Source organism: Syzygium oleosum, unplaced genomic scaffold, assembly GCF_021117445.2.
Source record: "Syzygium oleosum isolate NSW1041296 unplaced genomic scaffold, Sole_v2.1 Sole_v2.07, whole genome shotgun sequence".
NCBI lineage: Eukaryota > Viridiplantae > Streptophyta > Magnoliopsida > Myrtales > Myrtaceae > Syzygium > Syzygium oleosum.
The window spans coordinates 2,602,318-2,625,923 of record NW_026607491.1 but is presented as its reverse complement, the minus strand read 5'-3'; the positions used below and the strand labels follow the sequence as shown (position 1 = coordinate 2,625,923).

At 38.6% G+C, this 23,606-nt stretch overlaps 2 protein-coding genes across 2 annotated transcripts; one reads left to right on the top strand and one right to left on the bottom strand.

Moving 5' to 3' along the window:
• The first annotated feature begins 15,399 nt into the window (after positions 1-15,399).
• Positions 15,400-18,646, top strand: LOC115682211 (putative pectate lyase 21). Its single transcript, XM_030606365.2, has 5 exons — positions 15,400-15,606; positions 16,240-16,591; positions 16,700-16,910; positions 17,002-17,070; positions 18,217-18,646. Exons 1-5 carry the CDS (start codon positions 15,480-15,482, stop codon positions 18,451-18,453), a joined length of 996 nt encoding a protein of 331 aa, XP_030462225.2. The 5' UTR covers positions 15,400-15,479; the 3' UTR covers positions 18,454-18,646.
• Positions 18,647-20,134: 1,488 nt separating this feature from the next.
• On the bottom strand, positions 20,135-22,440 carry LOC115682209 (exocyst complex component EXO70H1-like). The gene has a single exon (XM_030606363.2). It carries the CDS (start codon positions 22,181-22,183, stop codon positions 20,294-20,296), a length of 1,890 nt encoding a protein of 629 aa, XP_030462223.2. The 5' UTR covers positions 22,184-22,440; the 3' UTR covers positions 20,135-20,293.
• Between the last annotated feature and the right edge of the window lie 1,166 nt (positions 22,441-23,606).

Here is a 23,606-nt window from a genome sequence, read left to right as displayed (position 1 = left end):
AATGTGGAGGAAAACATGAATTGAGAGTTTCAGAGGGAGAGAGCATGACAACCCAAGAATTTGGGGGCAAATTTTTGTTCGAATCAACGAAAGAGAGGTTGAGAGAGAGTCATTCCCTTGTGAAGTTAGGCACATGATTTTCAAATAGAGCTTTAGCAACAACTCAACCAACAAATCGACCATTAGAGAGAGAGCGCATCGACCCCAAGAGAACACGGAGGAACCGATAGAGATAGATCAAACACGTATAAAGATTTTCAGAGGGAGAGAGCATGAAGAACCCTATAATTCGAGGCAAATTTTTTGTTCAATTCAGCGAGAGAGTGGCCACTGAGAGTTGTTCCTTGTGAACTAGGTAGATGATTTTGAAATGAAAACATCGTCTAAGCTGTTAAAATGTTCGTCAAGGTCGATAGACAAAAAGAAAAGGCATTTCATCTTAGCCAAACAAGATGACATTCGTATTATTACCTGTTCATCTTCTTCCTCATTCTAACGAAGAAGATGATGAACAAGGATGAAAAGAAAGAAAACAAAAATTGTCTTGGACAAAAATGCCCTTTACCATCCAATAGATTTGACCGACCGGCGAGGTCAAGTCCTTTTTTGAGACTGACATAATTACTTTAGTTCCTTATTTGAAATAGAGTCTACTTTTGACTTTCTTTTGAGAAAATAAAGGCTTTCCCAATGATATATTAAACCTCCCCGAATAGTAAATGTGGACATATTAAACCTTATGTTTGGAATACTTGAGGATAAAAATATTAAATAAAAAAATTATATTAAATTTAAAAAAAAAACTGAAAATTGGAAAATTCATTAAACTAAACAACTAAAATGGAAAAACCCTAGATCTAGGGATTGTGGCCATAACCGTTGCACCGATGGCCTTGATCAAAGACGGTGACCACCAGCATCGCCTCTGCACGGACATGCAGATTCGTAGATACTAGATCACGACAGAAAAGAGGGGGCAGGGAATTTCAGGCGACCACTAGCATTGCCTCAGAGTGACCGAGGTCCAAATTGATCTGCAACCTCTACATCACCATCTTCACCACGCTCCTGAAGAGGTTGGCCTCCTCCCCCAAGATACTCGCGTCACAGGTTATCGTCGCCGTGAACGAGGTAGCGTAGGCAGGAAGTCTTGCAAGATTATTACTGAGTGGAGTAACGCTAGGACCACAGCCACGTCCAGGAGCGAGGCGGGGTCGCTGATGAGGAGGGTCAAATCAGCTCCACGGCAACGATGCTTTTGTTTAAATTGGTTGATCCACCCACTGGGACTTTTACCCAGTGAAATCCCTCTCCAGATTCGTAGATGCCATCGCTCTTTGCCCAAGATCAGCTTGTTCTTCTCGTTTTGCAGATATCATCGATCTTATCGAGTCCTCAAGTACATGATCAGACAACGAATTCTTATCTGTGACCTGTTGGACCAACATGTCCTCCTATCACTCTGTCGATGATTGCTTTTCGCACTTTTGACCTTTGGCAACCCATCTTGAGTATTCTTGCTATCCGATCATCAAATAGTTTCCCATGAAATTTCTGGCTCTCACTAGTCACGCATAGCTCCATTGGAAAAAAGCATGGCTAATTTTCAGTAAGCTTTGGCTAAAATTGTTTACATAAAATAATGATCAACTTTTGGTTATTTTCAACAAGTAATAGACTATGTTGATGAGAGCAGCGTTTGATCATTTATAAACAAAATCATCAATAACTTGAAAGGAATCAACAACTCGACAGTGAAGGCGAGCAATCAACACAAAAATAACCCTTGGATGGTTATGTCTATATCCGTTAATTTAGGATTTGTGTAACTACTTTTGGACAAGTGTTCGTGAAGTAACTTCAAGTAAGCACCGAAAGCATTAAGGAGTTATCTATTCTTTCAAATTTAGTGACCGTCACATGTAACCTCCATGAGGAGGTTTTTTATTTATTTGAATTCCAAAGTTATAACTGCTTATGTAATCGGCGATTGTCGGCTATAAAGTGGCTCTCAATTGATTAAATTACTCAACTTTCTTTATTTTTATGATTACTTTTCGCAATTTATCCATTCCGCAATTTAACTATCTTTCAATTCCCATACTTTAATATCTTTATCATCAATTATATTACGAGGTAACTTTATCATCGCACTTTCTCGTCAATTAAATTCCGGTAAAGTGTTTTATACTTCGTCATTGATTAAATTCCGACGAAGCATATTTGATCCTTTCGATTCATTGAGACTCTTATTTGAAATCGCCACAGAACCCGTCTCTTCTTTATAAAAATCAAAGAACCAATTTCGGTAAAAGATATTTCATCGATTGGGACACTTTTCGGCGAAACAAAGAGGAGCAACTTGTTTTTCTTGCTCTGTTAGGTTATTTTTTAATTTTCTTTTATACAATCTAGATCTATCCCATCCCCTCTTCCAAATCTAAACATATTCGGGGTTATCCGATCCGTAAGATGTTCCTAAATACTTGATAAGATAATTTGTTATACTATCTTGAGATGCACATTTAGAAAGTTTATTGAGGAATTAGTGTAGTATGAAGTAGTTAATGTATCATTGTTGATCCATAACTCATTGGCTTAAATTTTTAAATGAAGGTAAGTCCAATTAATCATGTTGATGGGCTCGGAATTGCACTCACTCTTGGCTATCTTCTTAAGTGTAGGAATCGGGACTTCTTCAGTGCATTCCCAATGCTATCCTAACTTAATCCACATTAGCAAATGCAGCCACAAGGAATTAGATAATTGCTTGAATAAGTTAGAATAAGTTTCAACACTAGCACGTCAACAGGTAAGTAAAAGCCCATTTAATGCACATGAGGGCAATTGAGTGCACCATCATGGATCTATCAAGTCGAAAGGTCAAATATCGTATGACATAAAATATATAAGTACGTTTGAAATCACTTTTTTTAATAATTCATGGCACGGGTACGGAGACCCGCTTATCCAAAGGCAGCGAAACACCCTGTCTTAAAAAATCTATTAGCGGAAACTTTTGACCTGTGCAATTGACCTCGAACTCGAACGTTTGCATGCGGCTGACAAAATCTGAACATCTGACAATAAGTTAATTCCCGAATTGAAAATTTTCTATTGCCCTAATTGATTGCGTTAATTTGGGTGAGTTCGAAACCCCATTTATATTTATTGGAAAGGAAACAAAGGCAAGGCCAGAGAGGAAGCACGTTTACCAACACAAGGTATAATGTGAATTTGATTCAATGTGAATAAAGTTGAAAGGGAATAGTGTTGAAATCACGCGGCTGGGAGGACCTACCCATCATCCGGCAGAAGGGTGAGTGTCTGGGCAGGAGCGTGGATGTCGACAGTTCGTTGCAGGCTTCTGGTATTGGTCGCCATGAAGTGCACCGGTGGAGAGTCATTAATGAAGGAGTCATTAATGACTCTCCACCGGTGCACTATGACTTTCGATAACTATGCCCATTAATGAGGGGCTCCGCACATGGGCATAGTTATCGAAATTTTATTGAGTTTAGGTACGGGGACTATGACTTTCGACCTAAATGGTTGTTCCCCACTTGTTCGACTATTGCCGATGTTTGGATATCGAACAAACCTCCCCACAAAGTAATTTTACCGGGGTAGATTTCCCCTCTAGGGATTGCCCCAGATGGTATATATCTTGCTTGTCGCCTTGCTTTGTATCATTTTTTTTTTAAAGATTAATACCACGAAAAACCTTAAACTGGTACACATGTGACACATTTATCTCAAACTAATTTTTTAATTACCAAAAACTCTATACCGATACATTTGTGATAAATTTACCATAAACTAATTTTTTGACTACTAAAAACCCCAAACTGGTATAATTGTAACAAATTTGCCATCTATTAAATTAGATTAATACCATAAAAAATCATAAACTAATACACCCGTGACAAACGGAGGGTAAAACCCCAAACTGGTACACCCATCGACTGTCACGTGTCATACAACTCAAAATTTGATGGTAAAATTTAATAGAAATTAGCATATGGTAAAATTGTCACAGGTGTACCAGTTTGGGGCTTTTTGTAGTAAAAAAATTAGTTTTGAGTAAATTTGTCACAAGTGGAGCAATTTGGGATTTTTCGTAGTATTAATAATTTTTTTTATCTACCAAAAATATAGGTATCCGTAAAATCGTAAGACTATGTATGGGGCTTGACACCTGCCCGCTTGATTGTTATCGAGCTGGAAGAATCTATTCTTCTGGAATACCCTGATTCAACACTAAAGAGTTTCCCGACAAATTTGACTCTGCATTGTTCAAAGAATTTCGAGTCCTCCTTGAGCATGGTTTTAATTGAGCCCAAGACTAGAGAAGAGAGGATAGGCTCATTACCTTCAAAAAAGAATATTGTGATAAATTGGCAATGAGCTACACCGAATTGTGTGATTGAATATGTCATTGTGAGAAAGGACATGGAATGGAAGATCCAATGTGAATTGATTCCTTATTTCTTGTATTCTAAATGTACATATTTATATACCATTCACAACTATATTTCCTAAATACTCCTACAGCTATGGTAAGTACAACTAAAAGATAAAATAAAACAACTCATGGGATAAGGATGCCATGGTGGCATATGATCACGCGAAGACTCCCCCTCAAGTTGCTGTCTATAGGTTACAGACGCCCAACTTAGACAGTAGCCGCATGTACTAAACCTAGCTTAGCGGTTTTGTAAACACTTTAGCTAGTTATGACTCCGTACCAATCTTCAATGGAGTAATGAGGTCGGCTTGTTATTTTTCACGAACGAGATGGCAATCAATTTTAATGTGTTTTGTTTGCTCGTGGAATAGTGGGTTTGCAGAAATGTGGAGGGCAGCCTAGTTATCATAGTGTAAGAAAACCTAGGCTTGGAGAGGCATGCCAATGTCTTGTAAAAAGTATGATAACCAGTAAATTTCGCATGTAGTTACTACCATTTCACAATATTCTGCTTCAGCAGAAGAGTTTGAGACTGTGCCTTATTTCTTGATTTTCCAAGAAATGGGGCTAGCACCCAATAAAATGCAATACCTAATTGTTGAAAGGCAAGTCATGAGGCAACTAGACGTGAGTTGGAGTTCGTTTTTAGCTAGGTAAAAGAGCCCTTGGCCTATAGTAGCATTCAGATACCGTAGAGGACGATGTGCTGCATGTAAATGCAGTTGGCATGGTCCATGCATAGATTGACTCCAGATGATGACGCTATAAGTAATGTCTAACCTAGTACTAGTCAAATAAATGAACCGGCCAATCAAGCATCAATAGATAGCCAAATCCTCCAATAGAGTGCCTCTATCAATGCTCAATTTTATATTATGTTCCATTGAAGTATCAGTATGCTAGACTCCACTAGAACCACAAGAATATCAAGGATATATTTTCGCTGGCATAAATAAAAACCATAGCGGGATCGAGCCACCTCAATACCCAAAATATATTTTAGAGGGCTTGAGGTCCTTAATGTGAAATTGATTGTGCAACATAGTCTTCACTGAATCAATCAAAGAAGCATCAGTACCAGTAATGACTACATCATCGACGTATAGTACCACAAAAATAGAGTAATTGCATTGAGCAAGACAAAGAGGGAATGATCGGACTAAGAATGTGTGAAACCAAAACCAAAGTCACATAAGGCAGTAGAAAACTTGCAATATCAGTGACGAGATGCTTGTTTTAAGCCATATAGAGTTTTGTGAAATCAGCACACAAGATTCTCCCCCTTACGCCGAAAACCAAAGGGAGGTTTCATATAAACCTCCTCATCCAAGACGCCATGTAAGAAGGCGTTAACGTCCATTTGTTCAAGAGGTCATTCCTTAGCTGTGGCAACGGCTAAGAGTACACGAACCGTAACCAATTTGGCAACAAGTGCAAAGGTATCATGATAGTCATTCCCTTCAACTCAGGTATGGCCTTAGGCGACTAAGCGAGCCTTTTATCGTTCGATATTGCCATTAGATTTTCGTTTAATTTTATAGACTCACTTGGAGCCTATGGCCTTCTTGCCAGGTGGAAGTGGTACGAGGGACTATGTATGATTCTAAGAAAGAGCTTTGATCTCAGCCTGCACGGCGTCTCTCCATTCCTAGTGCCGCATTGCCTTAGTGAAAGTGGATGGCTCAATGGTAGTAGATAAAGAAGTAAGAAATGCCAAATGGGTTTGTTTAAAATGAGTATATTTGAGAAAATTAGACATAAGGTAAGAGATACCTGGACCATTATCTTTGGTAGAACTTAGCGTTTGAGTAAGTAAACGATGTATCTGTTGGGGTCTAGTGGATCGTTCACATGGTGGAGGTAAAGGTGTTTGTAGTGGTGTGGGGTTTGTAGGTGGGGGTTGGCTTATCTCGTCACATTATGTGATAGGTAATGGTAATATAGGCGACCTTAACAAGGTAGAGTTGGGGAGCATCGAGTGAGAAAAAATTGTTTCATGAAACACAAAGTCTTGACTCACATATAGCTCTTTGGTGAGAAGATCAAAAATACAATACCCCTTTTTACCATTGGGATATCCCAAAAAAAGCCCCAGAGTAGCACAGGTATCGCAACCTACCCCCGGCCAAGATCGGTTTAGGTCAAGAGGTATTTGTCGACGAATATGAACATTAATTGATTCATTTGAAAGGCCAACCAAATAGTTCATTAATCCAAGAACTGAGTCACTACCAAGTCTCATACCTCGTGCGACGAGAATTTTTTAATTTACTCATTCGATTGGAGTCGCCACTAGCCATAATCAAAGGTCGGCTAGAAACCCTAATCAAGACATGGGAGTGCCATCTCGATATGCGCGAAAATAAGAGATTCTAAAGTTTAGGGACTTGATTACATTAGCGATCTAATTAGTGCCCTTTCGATACCTAAACTTGAATGTTCACAAACTAACGTACCGAGCAGCCTATCGAAAAAGTTAAGATTCCACCTAACCGTTCTAAAAATAGAAAATAACAATCAATGTATTAAAAGTGCGCAATCAGATAATCATAAAGAAAATAAAAAACCGGCGACCTAACATCGTCTCTAAAAAGGAAAATGCAATCAAAAGCCCTAAGGTAAAGCCCTAATGACTTATCCGATTTTTGGGAATTTTTTTTAAAGGGTTTTTCTCTTTTTTTTTCATTTTTTGTGAGTTTTTTTTTAAGAAATTAAACCCAAAAAGTGATTTCTGGATATTTCCTAATTTTCTGGATTTTTTTGGGATTTTTCTGATTTTTATTTTATTTTTTTAATTAATTAATTATTTTTGGAATTTCCTGAATTTTTTAATGTTTTTTTAATTTTTTCAGACTTTTAAATATTTTTTGAATTTTTTAAACATTATCGTATTTTTTTTGGAATTTTTAATATTTTTATTTTTTAATATATTTTTTTGAATTTTTGAATATTTTTATTAATAAAATAGAGATTTCGGACCGGATCCCCTGACCCGATCCGACCCGGATATCTGACCCGATTCTCAAACCCGCCCGGAACCTCTTTTTATACCTTTCTTTTCTAATTTTTTTGTATTTTCCCTTTTTTTTTTTTGTATTTTTCTTTTGTTTCTCTTTTTTATTACTCTTCTTATATGCTTTCGTGCCTTCCCAGAACTCCTTCCCTGCTTCTGCACCGAGAGCTCCCACTGAGAACGTCTTCTTCTCAGTTGTTCATCGGCGACCACCACACCGACCCAAACTGGCCTCCTCGACTAGCGCCGACGTCGAATCTGCTCCGGCCAGAATCTCGACACCACCATCACCGAACCACCATCCTTAATCCAGAACCACCAGCCACCAAAACGCTAACTTCAACGATCGTTTCTTTTCACTTTTCGATCACCAGATTTCCTGCGGCAACAATACGTGCTAAAACGCAAGCAAACAGTCATACACGCATATAAAACGGAGATAGTGAGGCAACGGTAGCGACATCAGACCGCAAGCCACGCCGGCGTGGGGAATAGATCTCCGGCAAACGACTCGTCCATGGCCGACTCGAACGACGAGAGATACACCACAAAACCGAGAGAAATCACAAAGAAAACACAACTTCAGGCACCATCCAACAAATATAAGAACTAACTAAACATAAAAATCGAGTTCCGAGCACCAAGTTCACAACAAAAATGATTCGGACCTCCATCTAGGCATTTTATCGAACGGGTGGTATGCGGGTTCAAGCGAAGACCTTAGGCCGAGATTCAGGCTGTTTTTCGGCTTAAACATGACGTGCAGAGACGTAATCGAATATATTGAGCCACAAACTTGTCTCGGTTTGCATAGAATAAACCAAAAAAAGCAAGACCAGATTCGGAGTTTTAAACTCAAAGAGCTTCATTAGGGCATTTCAACAAACAGGTGCGAGGCGCCTAAAAATAGGGGTTTCTAAGCCGATTTCAGTGGGATTCAAAGTTTTTTTATTGCTAAAAATTACTCAAGAACACTTCTTGGTGATGAGAGAAGACGCTTTGCTCATTTTGTGGTGCCAGGCGACCACCGAATAGGCTCGGTGTGCACGGCATCCGAGAGGCAGGGGAGAGGAGCAGCCAAAACAGGGGAACGCTATGGAGACCCACCTGGTTCGTGACCGACCGGGATTAAGCGCGGCGACTGGAAGCTCGGCGGGACCGACGGCGGCTCGGGCGGCCCTCCGGCGAGCGGGTGAAGCTCTCTCTTCCTTTCTCACCCTCAAGATCTCTCCTTTTCACCTTAACCTCCTCTCAAAACTCTCTCTGTTCTTCTCCTTTTTTTCAGCCCCCATATCTCTCGGTCTCTCCTCTTCTTTTTATCCCGAAACGGCGCCTCTCTCGCTTTGGGACCACGGGCTGCCGTCTGACATCTGCCCTTCGACGCGTGCGACCTCCCCCCGCAGCTGCTGCGCGTTCCCTTCTGCTTTTGAGCGTCCCCCCCTCTGCTTCTTTTTCTCTCTCCTTCCCTTTGTCGTCTCTGTCTCGTACGAGCACGTGCGAGGGAGAGGGAAGCTGAAGATTGGATGTGGGCTGGACATAAAGAGAGACGAAAGAAAGAAAGGGCCAAGCCCAGAGAAGAGAAAAATAAAATGAGCTATATGGGCGGGGCCCAAGCGTGAAGAGAGGAAGAAAATAAAAGGGGGGTTGGCCCTGATTCACCTCCTTTTCTGTCCTTAAATTAATTTTAATTTTTTTTAGAAAGATAAATAAAAAAAATAAGAAAATAAAATATGCTAATAAATTCTACTGACGCAAATGTACCTAGTGTCTATATGCTATGCAATTTAATGAATTTTTTTTCATGAGTTAAAATTTAATCCCTAATTTTTCATGTAATTAAACCCTAAATGACTAAATAAAATTTAGGTGTCAACAACGACCATCAAATTTATTTTGAATGGAGGTGTTGCGCCCAAAACACAAACAACTGAAGATTCAAAGATAAGTGAGATTCGGACCGACCATGTAAAACCTCATATGAAGTTTTCCCTTTCAAGATGGCAGTGGGAAGTCTATTTATGATGTAGGCGGTGATGAGGAAGCATTCACACAAAAAGTCAATGGGAAGGTTGGATTGGAACCCTAAGGCATAAGCAATATTTAGAAGGTGTCAGTGCTTGCGCTCCACCTCCCCATTTTGTTGAGGGGTGGACACACAACTCGATTGATGAACAATACCCATAGAGTTTAGGAACGAAATGGTAAGTTGATTGACGAATTCTTTTCCATTGTCAGAGCGGATGCAATAAATTTGTTTACCGAATTGGGTTTTTACCATGGAGAAGAAATTAATGATAGAACGATTTACAGGAGCTTTAGATGACATTAAATAAAGCCACATGCTACGGGAATAATCACCAAGTACAGTCCGAAAAAAATGCGCCCCAGTTAAAGAGGTGGTCCGATATGGGCCCTAAACATCCAAATGAATTAAATCAAAGCATGAAATATTAGAAATGTACTAGAAAGAAATGGCAAACGAGATTGTTCAGCAAGTGGGCACACAATGCAAGGAAAAGTATTGGAAAATGAAATGTTATTGTCTAAAGCTCGTATATGATGAAAAGAAGATGAACCCGAACGTCCCAACCGCTCTTGCCAGAGGTCAAAGTGTGTGCCTTGTGTGGTGATGGATGTCAAAGAAGTGGGTTGGGCTATGGAAAGGTAGTGTAAGCCACATGTGGCTTACCCATTGCTAAAGTCCTCATCGAAATTAACTTGAAAAAGGCAAGTATCCGAAGTAAATGCAATATTGAGAGAAGTAAGAGTAATAAGTTTACCAATTGAAAGAAGATTAAATCAAAATTGGGGAATGAATAAAATATCATCAAGAGTTAGATCTGGTAGTAGAGAAATCTACCCAATTCGTTGAACAGGAACCATAGTTCCGTCAAAAAAGAACACAGGGTTGGAAGTTGTATTATCATAAAATTCAGAAAACAAGGTTGCAATTACAAGATAGAGGATCCGTTGCACCAGAGTCTATGATCCAAAATGAAGTGGAATGTACACAAATGGAAGCACCTGCTAAATTCACCAAACGGTGAAAAGAAGCTGGAAGTAAAAGGAGTTGTTTTATTTGTGTAGCAGTGTGGGTCGGTGGAGAGGAGGAATCAACAATGGCAACTACTACAACAATTGGAGGACTAGTTAGGCATGAACATCGTTGGTGGCTAGAATCATTGGTGGGACGCTTCTTACGATCATTCCACCATTCATTCCACCATTCCGAATATTCGTGCTTCTTAAAACACTTGCTGTCTAGATGTCCATCCCTTCCACAATGAGTACAATGTAATATGAGTTTGGAAGAACCCGTAGACAAAAAAGTGCGAGCATCATTAAGACGAAGCGACGCCACGGTAACAGGACCAGGAATAATAGTGCAAATGTCCTGAACAGTGCGTTGTCGTTCCTCTTATAAAGTAAAATATATGCTTTGTTGAAGGGAGGGAGTGGAATGATAAGGAGGATCTGACTCCGAACTGCGGCATGAGATTCATTAAGCCCTTGGTAAAATTCTAATAATGAATATGTTTTAAGAAACTGTAGCAGGGTCGACGTTGTGGAACAACTGCAAGTCGACAAGGCTCGGTAGAACACTAGTTCATCTCAATAGGATTTAATCACAGTGTGATAAGCACATATCGAACTTGTACCTTGTTGATGTGTAGATAAAGCCCTACGGATCTCAAAAATCCGAGGAGTGTTAAGAGGAGAGAAGTGCTCGCAAAGATCAATCCATACATTATTTGCAAAGTCATGCTAGAGAATTATATGTGAGATTGTTAGTATTGTAGAATAAATCAACCAAGACCTCACCATGCTATTGCAACGTATCCGTAAGGGATAATTCGAAGAGGTTGAACTAGGACGTAGCAAGGACCCATCAACAAAGCACAATTTATTTTTCGCCTTAAGGGTCATGAGCATGGCAATATATGGCACGATGCCATGTTGGATAATTGTCTCCATCTAATGAGGTGAGACTAGAGGGGCATTCAGACAGTCACTTGAGTGAAGAAAATATGGATAAGTTACATTGATCTTGGGAGAGATACTGGAAGTTTCTTGATCGGCCATGAAGAAGAAACTACACCATGATTGATATTTGCTCTAATACCGTGAGAAAGGACACAAAATGGAAGATCTCAGTGTGAACCGATTCCTTATTTCTTGTATTCTAAATGTACATATTTATACACTATTCACAACTATATTTCTTAAATATATTCATATAGTTATGGTAAGTACAACTGAAAGATTAAATAAAACAGCTCATGGAATAAGGATACAATGTGGCATAGGATCCCGCTAAGACATTGCAAGCAAAATTATACATTGAGGTATATTGCAATGTTATCAAGGAGCAGGAGTAAATAGATGCCTGGATGTGTTTGTGGGTCTTAATTCCCCGAGCAAGAGAGTGCTTACTCATACTAATCAAGCTTAATTAGCGATTAAACAGCATCGGCTAATTTTTCGACCATTATGCCTTCCGAGCGCCCACACGGATACCTACGGTCACCCGAACACCGGCTAGAATGGGTTTTGGACTTCCCACACAAGCATCTAGGTGCCCCGACCCCTACATCCCATCACCCAGCCCCAGTAGTTTCAAGAGAAATGGTGAATTTTGTACTTGTTTCAAAAACCACTTGAAATGAGTAAGAGCAACGATATATTTCAACATAATTAAAGGTGATTATTGAATCATCAAAACTCGTTTAGGGTCAACGATTAACAATTTAAAAAATTAAAAAGTGAATATTTCTTGTAGAAAGAAAAAAAATAAGAACAAGAAGTGATGGTAGGTAGGGACTGGCCCAAAAAGGAAACCAGGCTATATCATTTTGAATATTTGATGGGTTCGGAAATCTGAATAAGTAAAAACAATTGGGATAATGTCATATTAGTTCTTATACTTCTCTAATGTTCAATTCGTTTCTTAGACTTTAATTTTGGCCAATGCGTCTTTGTGCTCTTTTAACGAGATTAATTTAGTCTTCCAAGTCAATTTAGTCCCATTGGCATTTGAAATAATAATCTGACTCAGACATGGAACACACGTTTGTTCACGTGACTGTAGATGCGATCACTAAATCAGCAAAGTTTGTAGAAAAGTAAAGAAACACCAAAATAGGAGAAAAAATTTAACTAAAAAAAAAAGGAAACGACAAGAGGAAAACATCACGAGTTAGAGTCGTGGATCCAGGCATGGGCACACCATTACCAGCAAGTGAGCCTCGACCGGATTCGGCGAGGGTATGCAGGCTCTCTGCAATGGCCATTCGAGGGCACCAAGACCCCTGCGGAGGTCATGGGCAAGGGAGGGCGGCACCCCCTTCCCTTTGTTTTTGACATTCATCCGTTCTTGTTTCTTCTTGTGTTTTATATATTTCGAATTTTGTCGATGTGGCAATGATGTGTATAACCACATCAACAAATGTAAGTCGAATGGTGAACTTGAATTGCCACCTCAATCGGACCAAATTGGCTTGAAAGATGAACTAAGGATGAACTAAGTCTCCTTAAAGTGGGACAAGGATAGCATTGACTATAATTTGAAAAAAGGTTAATACCATGAAAAACCCCAAACTAGTACACCTGTGACAAATTTATCTCAAACTAATTTGTTGACCATCAAAAACTCCAAACTGGTACATTTGTGACAAATTTACCATCCATTAAATTGAATTAATATCACAAAAAATTATAAAATGGTACACCTGTGAGAAATGGAGGTTAAAACCCAGAACTGGTATACTGTCAACTGCTGCGTGCCATCCAACTCATAAACGTGACGGTAAAATTCAACGGAAATTAACGGAGGGGAAAATTGTTACAGATGTATCAGTTTGGGGTTTTTGGTAGTCAAAAAATTAGTTTTGGGTAAATTTATCACAGATGTATCAATTTGGGGTTTTTCATGATATTAACCCTTAAAAAAATCAAGCATCAAATTGAATACTATTAAAAAGTACGAGGATCAATTGATGTTCTCCCAAAATAATTTCAATACTCAATTGTTAAAGGGATAATGACACAAATAGTCTCTGAACTTTGACTCAATGTGCAATTTGGTCCCTATACTTTTAATTTGTTCAATGTAGTCCCCGAACTTTAACCCAATGTTCAATGTGGTCCCCGAACTTCAATTTGATCAATATGGTCCCGAACTTTGGTACATGTTCAATATAGTCCCGAACTTTATAAAAATGTTCAATGTAGTCATTCCATTGATTCAAGTTCAAGGACTATATTGAACATTTTATAAAGTTCGGGGACTATATTGAACATGTCTTGAAAGTTCGGGGACCACATTGAACATTGGGTTAAAGTTTAGGGATTACATTGAACAAATTAAAAGTTCAGGGACCAAATTGCACATTGAGTCAAAGTTCAGGGACTATTTGTGTCATTTTCCCATTGTTAAAAGGCTAATTGTCAAAGGACATGAATTTAGATCTTGGGACAAAAATATCCCGCTTATCAAAGTAACCAAGAAAAAAAGAATAAGTATACTGGAAGTTCTAAAACTTGTAATGAAAATGCAATTGAATCCTAAAATTTTCAAAAAGTACAATCAAGTCTTAAAATTTGTCAAGTTAGTACAATCAAGTCTTTCCATTAACTCCATCCAACTTGATAGACGAAAAATGCTAAAAAGTTTTAGGATTTAATTGCATCAATTTGACAAGTTTTAGGACTTGTACTTTTTGAAAATATTAGGACTCAATTGCACTTTTATCATAAGTTTTAGGACTCAATTACATTTTCGTGATAAATTTTAGGATTTTTAATATACTCATCTCATGGAAATACATCAATTTTTGTTCCTCAGTGGTGAATTATTCTATCTGGGCAAGCTTATGTGACAGCTAACATGGCAAATGATGATAATGTGTACAAATGATACGCTATATGAGTGAAAACTAGAATGTTAACGTGCATCAAACAATGTTGTTTTGAAGCAAGAAAATTAAACAACAACTCGGATTAACGACAAAATGACGTCATTTGGTACACGGCATTACCTTATTTTCACTTAAATGACATGTCATTTGCCATATCATTATCATTTGTCGTGTTCAACTGCCATATCAGTTTATTTGGACGGAAAAGTTAATGGATAAGTATTTTTGAGCTAAAGAAAAAAATTGATGCTTTTTTTTTGTCAATTTAAAAAGTGATAGTGTTTTTTTTTTTTTGCTATTATTAAAAGGATATTGTTAACGAGTGTCCTTCGAGCACTACTTAACCATACCCATAGTCTCTTTTTGTTTTGCAAAAAATCAATTATTTGGAAAAATGATTACTTATCGATAATGATTTATGATGAAATATTTTCCTGGATAATGAAAATATTTTCATTCATTCATTTTTATTTTTTAAGAAAATATTTTTTGAATTATTTATTTTCCGTGAAACTAACGAAGCATAAATAAAATGTGTTATTTTCTATATCCTGATTACTTATAGCACAAGACAAATAATGAATGAAAGATGACAAAATTTCCTAAATGAAATGTATAACAATGCAATTGTTAATAAAATCCATGTATACAAATGGTTCTCGAACTTTATCTCAATATGTAATGTTCTTCATGAACTTTAGGTTAATATGTAATGTCGTCCATGAACTTGTAATTTATCCATTGTGGTCTCTAATTTTTTTATCCTTGGATTAATATTTCCTTGGATTCAATACAGCATCTCATGTACGAAAGGTTCAAAGATCATATTAAATAAATTAAAATGCTCATGAATGACATTGCATATTTAAGATAAAATTCAGAGATCATATTAAATAAATTAAAATTTTAAGGATTATTTTATATATTATATCAAAATTCAGGGATTATTTGCGTTAATTTGGTATTTGGACATCGGAAATCCCACGGAGAAATGCTGTCGCGAAGAGTCATAAAGAAAGAACTTCCCCCCAGCAACGTGCCGTTGATCAAAACCAACCAGAGCTTTCCGAGGAAGACAGTCATGGCGACCTTGCCCTACTCCGACGTCGACTTCAGCTTGAGAGCGATCGCCGGCCGGGCCGAGGGGTTCGGCCGGTTGGCCGTCGGCGGCCTCCACGGACCTCTCTATCACGTCACTTCTCTCTCAGGTGTTCTCAATCTTCCTCTCGATCTCTCTCGATCTTCTTCTTCTCGTTCTTCTCTTTCTCTCTCTTCTCTTTCGGTTTTCCTCTCGATTGTTGAGGGGTGTGCGATTCGTGGTCATTTCTTGTTTCGCTGGTTTTGACGCCTTTTTTTGCCTGTTTGAGATGCTGCTCTTTGGCTCTCCCCTGGCTTCGATCACCATTGTAATGGAGTAGGATGGTTGCATTTCTGTTCAGAATGTTCGATTCACGTCGGATGTTTCGTGAAAAGTCGCACATTTTGAAGAGCTGGACATGGTTTTATGTTTTCTTGTGTGCACGAACATGTCTCGGCCATCTATGATCCGAAACTTTCCGTGAATCATTCGGAGACCGGATATCTGTGTGAATAGATATCTCTTTGATCAGGAAAATGACATGGGCAACAAATATCTTATTCAAGTCAAATAATATCCAACCCAAAATGGAATTTTTTCTAGGCGGAGGTTGTGTGGCGCTATGTCGTATCTGAGTTATTTTCTTTTGAGAACCCACCTTTGGAATACAATTTTTTTTGTTTCAGCAGATGCTCTGTAGTGATCCTGTTGTGTAGTTTCGTCCGGTTCAAATGACGTGCTTTTTGGTCACTTTTGTCTTTAGACGATGGTCCCGGATCGCTACGAGAAGGATGCCGGAGAAAAGAACCGTTGTGGATAGTGTTTGAGGTTTCGGGTACCATATGTCTTTCATCTTATCTGAGTGTGTCATCTCACAAGACAATTGATGGCCGAGGCCAAAGGATAAAGCTCACTGGCAAGGGCTTGAGACTGAAGGATTGCGAAAATATTATAATATGCAACCTGGAGTTTGAAGGCGGTAGAGGTCATGATGTTGATGGTATCCAAATTAAACCAAATTCGAGGAATATATGGATAGACCGCTGCAGCCTTCGTGATTATGACGATGGATTGATAGATATCACTCGCCAAAGCACCGACATTACAGTTTCTAGGTTGGCCACTTGACATGTGTCACATTACCTTACAAGTGTACATGTTTGGATGATGTGTTTATGTGCTTGAACAAAAGATGCTAATTAGTTCTTTTTGTACTGCGCCAGGTGTCACTTTTCAGATCATGATAAGACTATGCTTATTGGAGCTGACCCATCTCATACAATGGATAGATGCATCCGTGTAACCATCCACCATTGCTTCTTTGATGGCTCACGGCAAAGGCATCCTCGGGTAAGGTTTGGAAAAGTTCATCTGTACAACAATTATACCAGAAACTGGGGCATATACGCTGTTTGTGCGAGTGTAGAATCCCAGGTACGTGTTCCTGGTCTCAGAATAATTGTTTTTGCAGTCCAGTGCAAGATGCACTTTTTCACTCCCTTATTGGTCTCATTTATTATTTTAGATTTTCTCGCAATGCAACATATATGAAGCTGGACAGAAGAAAAAAACTTTTGAGTATTACACTGAGAAGGTAATGCAATTGTTATTGTGTTGTACTTACTACATGATCGATTATTCTATGAGATCAGTTCTCCTTGAACTTTATCAGCTCCTATGGAATTTATTGGTTATGACTATGCACGAAAAAAGTGCATAGAGGTTAAGCTTCTCTATCTGGCTTCTCTATATTGCTAATAGGTTTGATCTGTTGTATATGTAAATTGGTGAACCTACTCCTCGGAAAAACTATTCTCTGAACCCAGATATCTGATCAAGAAATAGGATCATGTGCACAAGAATTTGACATAAACTTTTCCAGGAAAGTTCCTGAATCTGTTAACCTTGAGAAGTAAATCTAACATATGAGTTGGGTGCACAGTTGATTACTTTAAATACTCAAGCTATTAGAGAATGGAAATCCTTTACATTTTAGCACACTCTGTCATGCAAATGCTTGTTAGATGACAATAGCCTGAAGCGTGTGTACCCAATACATCTGGGTGAACGAATTATTGAAACTTATGAAGTATAGTTAAAATCATAAACGGGTGCTGGGGAAGGTGAGCAATTGAAGTTGAGATCTCTATCTTGGTACCATCTTAAGTTTAGTAAACTGCAGATTCCTCCAAAAGCATAATGGTTAGCGAATGGCACAGTTTATAGTTTATATCTTGACACTGATATATGTAACTGTACATTATTTATAGCTTGATGACATGCTTTTATTTTTATTTTTTTTGGTCGAAGATGACATGCTTGAGGCAGCCAAAATTAATTTAGATACGTAAGTGATCTCAAGACTCCATCGGGCTTCATTGTTGCCTTTATTTGAGGAAAATAACTGTATGCAATATGGTTTGTTGCTGAGACCAAGAGTAATATAATTAGCAGGAATGTCATGGGTCTCTTTTTCACTGATTCAGGATCATAGAGCACTTGTTGCTACTCTTTTGACCAGATTGTATTTAACCCCCATATTTATCATCCCCACCGTAATTATTTTTGTTGTTAATAAGGGGGACAAAAGGAAAAAGAAAGTCATTTTGATTATGATGCAGAAATAAGCTTTTAGTGTAGTCTAATAGATGAGGGGAATTGCGTGATAACAATGTAGATATATATATGCATTATGACTTTTCAATCTGTTTTAAATACTGCCTTTGTGATGAAATTGTAGGCAGCAGATAAGGAGCAGGCAGTATCTGGCTTAATAAGATCTGAAGGAGACTCATTCTTGCATGGTGCACAAGCATGGGTGCAAGCTGGGTTTGGAGAATGTGGTGTTTTCCATCCAAGTGAATTTTACCCGAGCTGGACCATAGAAATGCCTTCTGATTCTCTGAAATATGTTCTCCAGATATGCACAGGTTGGCAATCCATTCCAAGGCCAGTCGATCATATGGTAGTTGGCTAGTTTTTTGGCCCTTTTTATAGTTGAGTTGCAATCATGGGCAATTTTCCCATTGTTTCATACCCCAATCTGCTAGTACAGGAGAGATCAGATTTCTGGTTGTAGTTATGATGATTCAGTGCTTTAACTTAGCAAGCTCGTTGAATTATTTTTCCTTTCCAATCATTTCTGCTATGAGTATTGCCCATATATTAAATGTGTATGTTGTTCATTTTTTCTTCTGGAGAGATGGAAATATGCTGGTGGAGCCTTAAAATAGTTTGAGAACTTGCATATTTCTTCCCTCATTCCTCCTTGAAAAGTTTTTACCTTTCTGATTGGGTCTATCACGAGGTTTGAGGACTTGATATATTCTTCTTGTTTTAGAGTTATTTTTCCATATTATGGAAAATATGTTCTACTCTAATGACAATTATATAGAGATGCTATGTTGCTTTTACATGGTTAAAGCAAAAACGCACATTAGAAGCCATTGAGTATTAGTTAGGCCGAGTCCAGTGGACCCAGCTCAGAAAGAGTATTAGCTAGGCCAGCTCAAATTCCCAGTTAAGACTTCACCAGTAGACCGAGCACAAAAGAGTAATAGTTACGCAAGTCCGTGAATTGAAGGCCGATTAGCCTTAATTGTTTCTGACCGATTGGTTATTATGTTTCCAGTGCTTTCTGCAACTGAATAGGAAATCCTCGAAGCTAATGCTTTTCTTTTGAAATTTTTTAAGCAAAGGTTACATATTGACTATTTAAAATACTATTAAAATTTTAATTACTTATGAGAAAATTATATGTGAACCAGCCTGTCAATATGTATTTGTTTCTGAAAGATTTCAGGTTTTGCAGAAATAAACTTCAAACTGCAGGAGCCTAAATATTTGAGAAAAATAAAAGTAAAAGTCATCTCAAACAAAGGCAAATTCTGAGTTAAAAATTTGTGTAAATTAGCTTGCGGTCAAGCAGGCTGGTGTAAAGAGGAAATACCGAGTGTGAATTTCCCAGAAGTAGTATCAACTCGGAATTTGAAATTCTTGCAATCCTTGTCTACTATACTTTTCAGCTACAACTAGGGATGTAACGAAATTGGATTGATTGTGAGGTCCAAGTCATCATATAATGTCAATCAGCTTTTGCATTGTGTATTTTATGAAAAGAATTGTACTTGTGATATAATAAAATTTTTCATATTTCTGGCTGTTTGTCTGTTATAGACCGAGTCTATCAATTGAATTCTTCATCTGTCAACCTGCCTTTAGCATGGTATTATTCTCTCAAATTTCCTAACTCAAGTTACATTATCCATTCGACCTAACTAAGGGCAGTGTTTGGATTGGCTGCTTTTAGGTTTCGCTTTTTGCTTAATCTAAATCTTGTAGCGCATGCTCTTTGCTTAACCTAAATCTTGATGTGCATGCACTTTGACCTTTTTTCGACCCAAAATACCTAAAACTTTAGCATATGATTTTTCATTATTTTCTGAAATTTGAACAATATACTAAATTTCGATGGAAAGCAAAAGGACACTCTTTACTTATTGTTAATGCTAAACAAACTAGCCCTAATACTTATAATGATTCTTTCTTCTATGTCCAAATATTCTGATGACAAACTTATACAGAAAATTAATTTTCAAACTAGTTTTTAACTGCTTTTGGATGGAAGACAGTGGTCTATGAATTGGAATCAGATTGAAAGCAATGCAGAAGAGTGGAATAGCAGGATATGGAACGATTGAAGTAAATTAACATGCCTTTACTCAACTAAGCCTGATTGGCAAAAAATTGCAATTAACATAAAGAAAATTTTTCAGATGTTGAATAGTTATTTGTACTTGAACTTGGAATTTATTGTTTCATCTGGGCAAGCAACCCTGTGAATGTGAAGAAGAAGACGAGGAAGAACTCCCTGATACCACGGTACCATGGAACAGATCCGACAAATAATTCTCCAGATCATCGGGACCAAACCTTACCAGGACTCCCAAGTTTTTTTCCCCACTCAGCATACCTAAATAAGTGTCGTAAAATTCTCTATATGCAGGTGTAAGTTTCTTCGCAATTGACACCTTTACTTTGTCCCTCAATTTCCTGTCTGGTATGACCCATGAAGTCTGCTTCCGGTATGCTTCTTCAAAGGCTGCATTGAATTTCCTGAAAATACCCTTCACTGCTTCTACAGATGTTCCTGTAGAGTTGCTTTCAGGCAGTGATGAGAATACCTTATTCCAAGCAAGTGCTTCGTAGCTTGATGCATATTGCTCGACTTTCCTAGCATGCCTTGAGAACCACTCGTGGCCGAGCAGATAGTTAAGGTTGGTCAGTTTAACCTTTACAACAACAAAGTTAATGTTGTTTGCTAGGAAGAGGTAGGACAAAGAGACATCCTTGTACAGCTCGGCTTTGGTATCTAGTTTGCATAGAAGAACTAGTATGAGCCGTGCCAGGTGGAGTGGCACAGCTGGGGTCGGGCCATCTCCTTGGCCTGGACTCTCAAAATAGGACTCTGGCATGGGAAAGTTATTTGGCAGCGGGTGATCAGAAAGAATCTCGGAGAGGATTTTGCTGTAATCGACAAGGGAGGAAATGAAAGCCATGACAGATTGGGTCAGGGGGTGGACCCCACCACCAGGAACCATCGTCCTGGAAGAGTCGGTTTGAATGGTGGACTCAAATGCCGCAATAATGTTGTGGATCGTCTGGCCAAGTCTAACTAGTGAGGAGAGTGCTTGTAAATTGACCGCTGAGGTGGACTCGTAGCTGAATATTGATTCAATGTCTGGCCAGAGTTCAAACGTTGCTCCATAGAGTTCCATGAAACGGTAGATCTTTCCTGTCGATGGTTTATTTCTGGATGCCATTTCAGGGAATCTGAATAAATTGATTGCTCCTTCCTTGGTGATGTCAGAGAAGCAAGATTCTCTGATTGTGTGGGATGCTGAGAAAACGTGATCACAGAGGTTTCTTTCCCCTCTGAAGATTGTTTTCACTGCAACCTTCACTGCAGTTAGCCAGTTGTTGATCATGTGATCAAGCGCAGTCCAGCTTAGTTTTTGAATCTGGGCGGATCTGAATCCTTCGATGCCAAGTTGATATAGATTTTCATCGGTAATGGACTTTCTGACGAGTTTGTAAATTTTGACGCACTCTTGACCATAGCCAGAACTGATCATGCAATCTGCTATGGACTTAAGGTTCGCCATGGCAAGTTCCGAGATGGGCCCTTCTTCAGTGGTCAGCTCCCCAGGATATTCCTCCTCGATTTCGCGATCAAATGTGCTTGATCCACGTGAGGAACGACCTGAAATCGACTCTGGATCCAGTTGGTTCCGGTTGGTGGACAGTATATGGTGGAATTCTTTTTCAAGCCTTTTCATGGCGATTTGCATAAGGTTTTGGGCAAGTACAAGCTTATCAGAATTAGAGTTTGTAGAGATGAAGAAATCCATGGCTCGACGCAGGTCCTTGACGGATTTGAGAAACTCCACGGATTCTCTTCTGTTGTCATGGAAGAGAGAGGGGACCGTGTTGTCGGAGTTGTTCAAGTCCCATCTAGTGATGATGGACTCGGCAATTTCCAAGTTCTCTTCCATCATTGACTCTGAGAATGTGTGTTTAGGTGCGAATCGAATGTGAGGGCTTGGAAAAGAGTAAGAAGGAGAGAGTGGTTTGGACGACGAGAAGAGGTTTGATATGCCTTCTCTTGGCATGGCTTGGTTCGCTCTTGGAGTTCCTACGATTGGCATTTAGCCTTTCAGCTTTCTCCTTTTCTTGTTGCTCACACACGCTCAGAGAGAGACACAGAGACAGAGAGAGAGGGGCTTGTTTTATGTATAATTTGCTTATGAGTATGGGTTATTTATAAGGAGAGTAGACGAATGAAAGTATCCACTTCATGTGGTGGTTTACTTGGATTTGTTGACGGAAGATAGTCGACTGTGTTTGGGCCAATCAGTGGAAGATTTCGAGAGAAAATGACGTGGTGTGGTTGAGTAGAGGCCAGTTAGTCATGCCTCTCTTTTCTGGTTTGGTGCTTGCTAGTTGCTAATTATAATATTACATCATTTGGCAATTAGTATAACATTCTTGCACTGGATTTGTGTGTGGAGCAGAACATGGCAATTGCCGGCTGGGAAACAATCAAGAAAATGTCAGAGGAACTCGTCTGGTAGACTCTTTCTAGATCAAAATTTTCTTCTTGTCTCGATATTCATATAAAAAATCAGGAACTGCTAACCTCAGTCAGCTTCTCTTTTTAAAGTCTCCTAAAGAATCCGGTGACTTGACTAATCTCTTTTAAAAGTCTCTTTTCAAAGTCTCCTAAAGAATCCGGGCACTAATCTATTATCTTTGTTTATGAATTTGTTTTCCATGAACCTAGACCTTTTACTCACCTACTTTAGTTCCATGATGAAGCGAGAGTTGCGAAAATCTAGTTAATTATTTCACGTTGAAGTCGTCAACAGCCAATACGTTACGATGACTCCGAACTGTCCTAGTATAATTTTGCAATACATAGTAAGGTAATTCTAGAAGCACAAACCGTTCGGGACACCTGAAGTATGAAAAACTGATGTGATCATGCATATTTGCCATGCTAACGAGTAGTGTTGCCTTTATACTAATACGGAGACGATGAATGATACATGACAGCGTAGGCTCTTTAAAGCTGGTCTTTGTAATCTTATTTAAATTTCTAGCAATGCTCTGTAGAATTTGCGAGTGGTCGCCACAAGTTGCACTTAGAGAGTCACAAATTCGCCGTGGCGCTTAGCATTTGGAAAAAAGAAAAAGAAAACAAATTGATTTTCCATGTATTAGCCGAAGTTCTACCAAGAGTGGATACATACATCGTGGCTTTTCAATTAATCACTATAACAAAACTAAAATGTTTTCCTAATGAACTTGTCGCAATTGCTTACTTCAATTTTCATGCAGTAATTTGTAGAAGAAACAAGCTCATAGATCCTTTAAGACCAAAAGAAATAAATAATCTTTTGATTTATTTGATATGAGGAGTGGTTGAGAAGACTGATTAAATTTAAGAACATGCCCTCGCGCAAATACCTTGCAGGCAACGACATGGTCAAAGATCAATCTGGATTTGCTCACATTTCACATCCATAGTAAACGGCCTGGAAATATTATAAGCCTCCATTGTTTTCCACA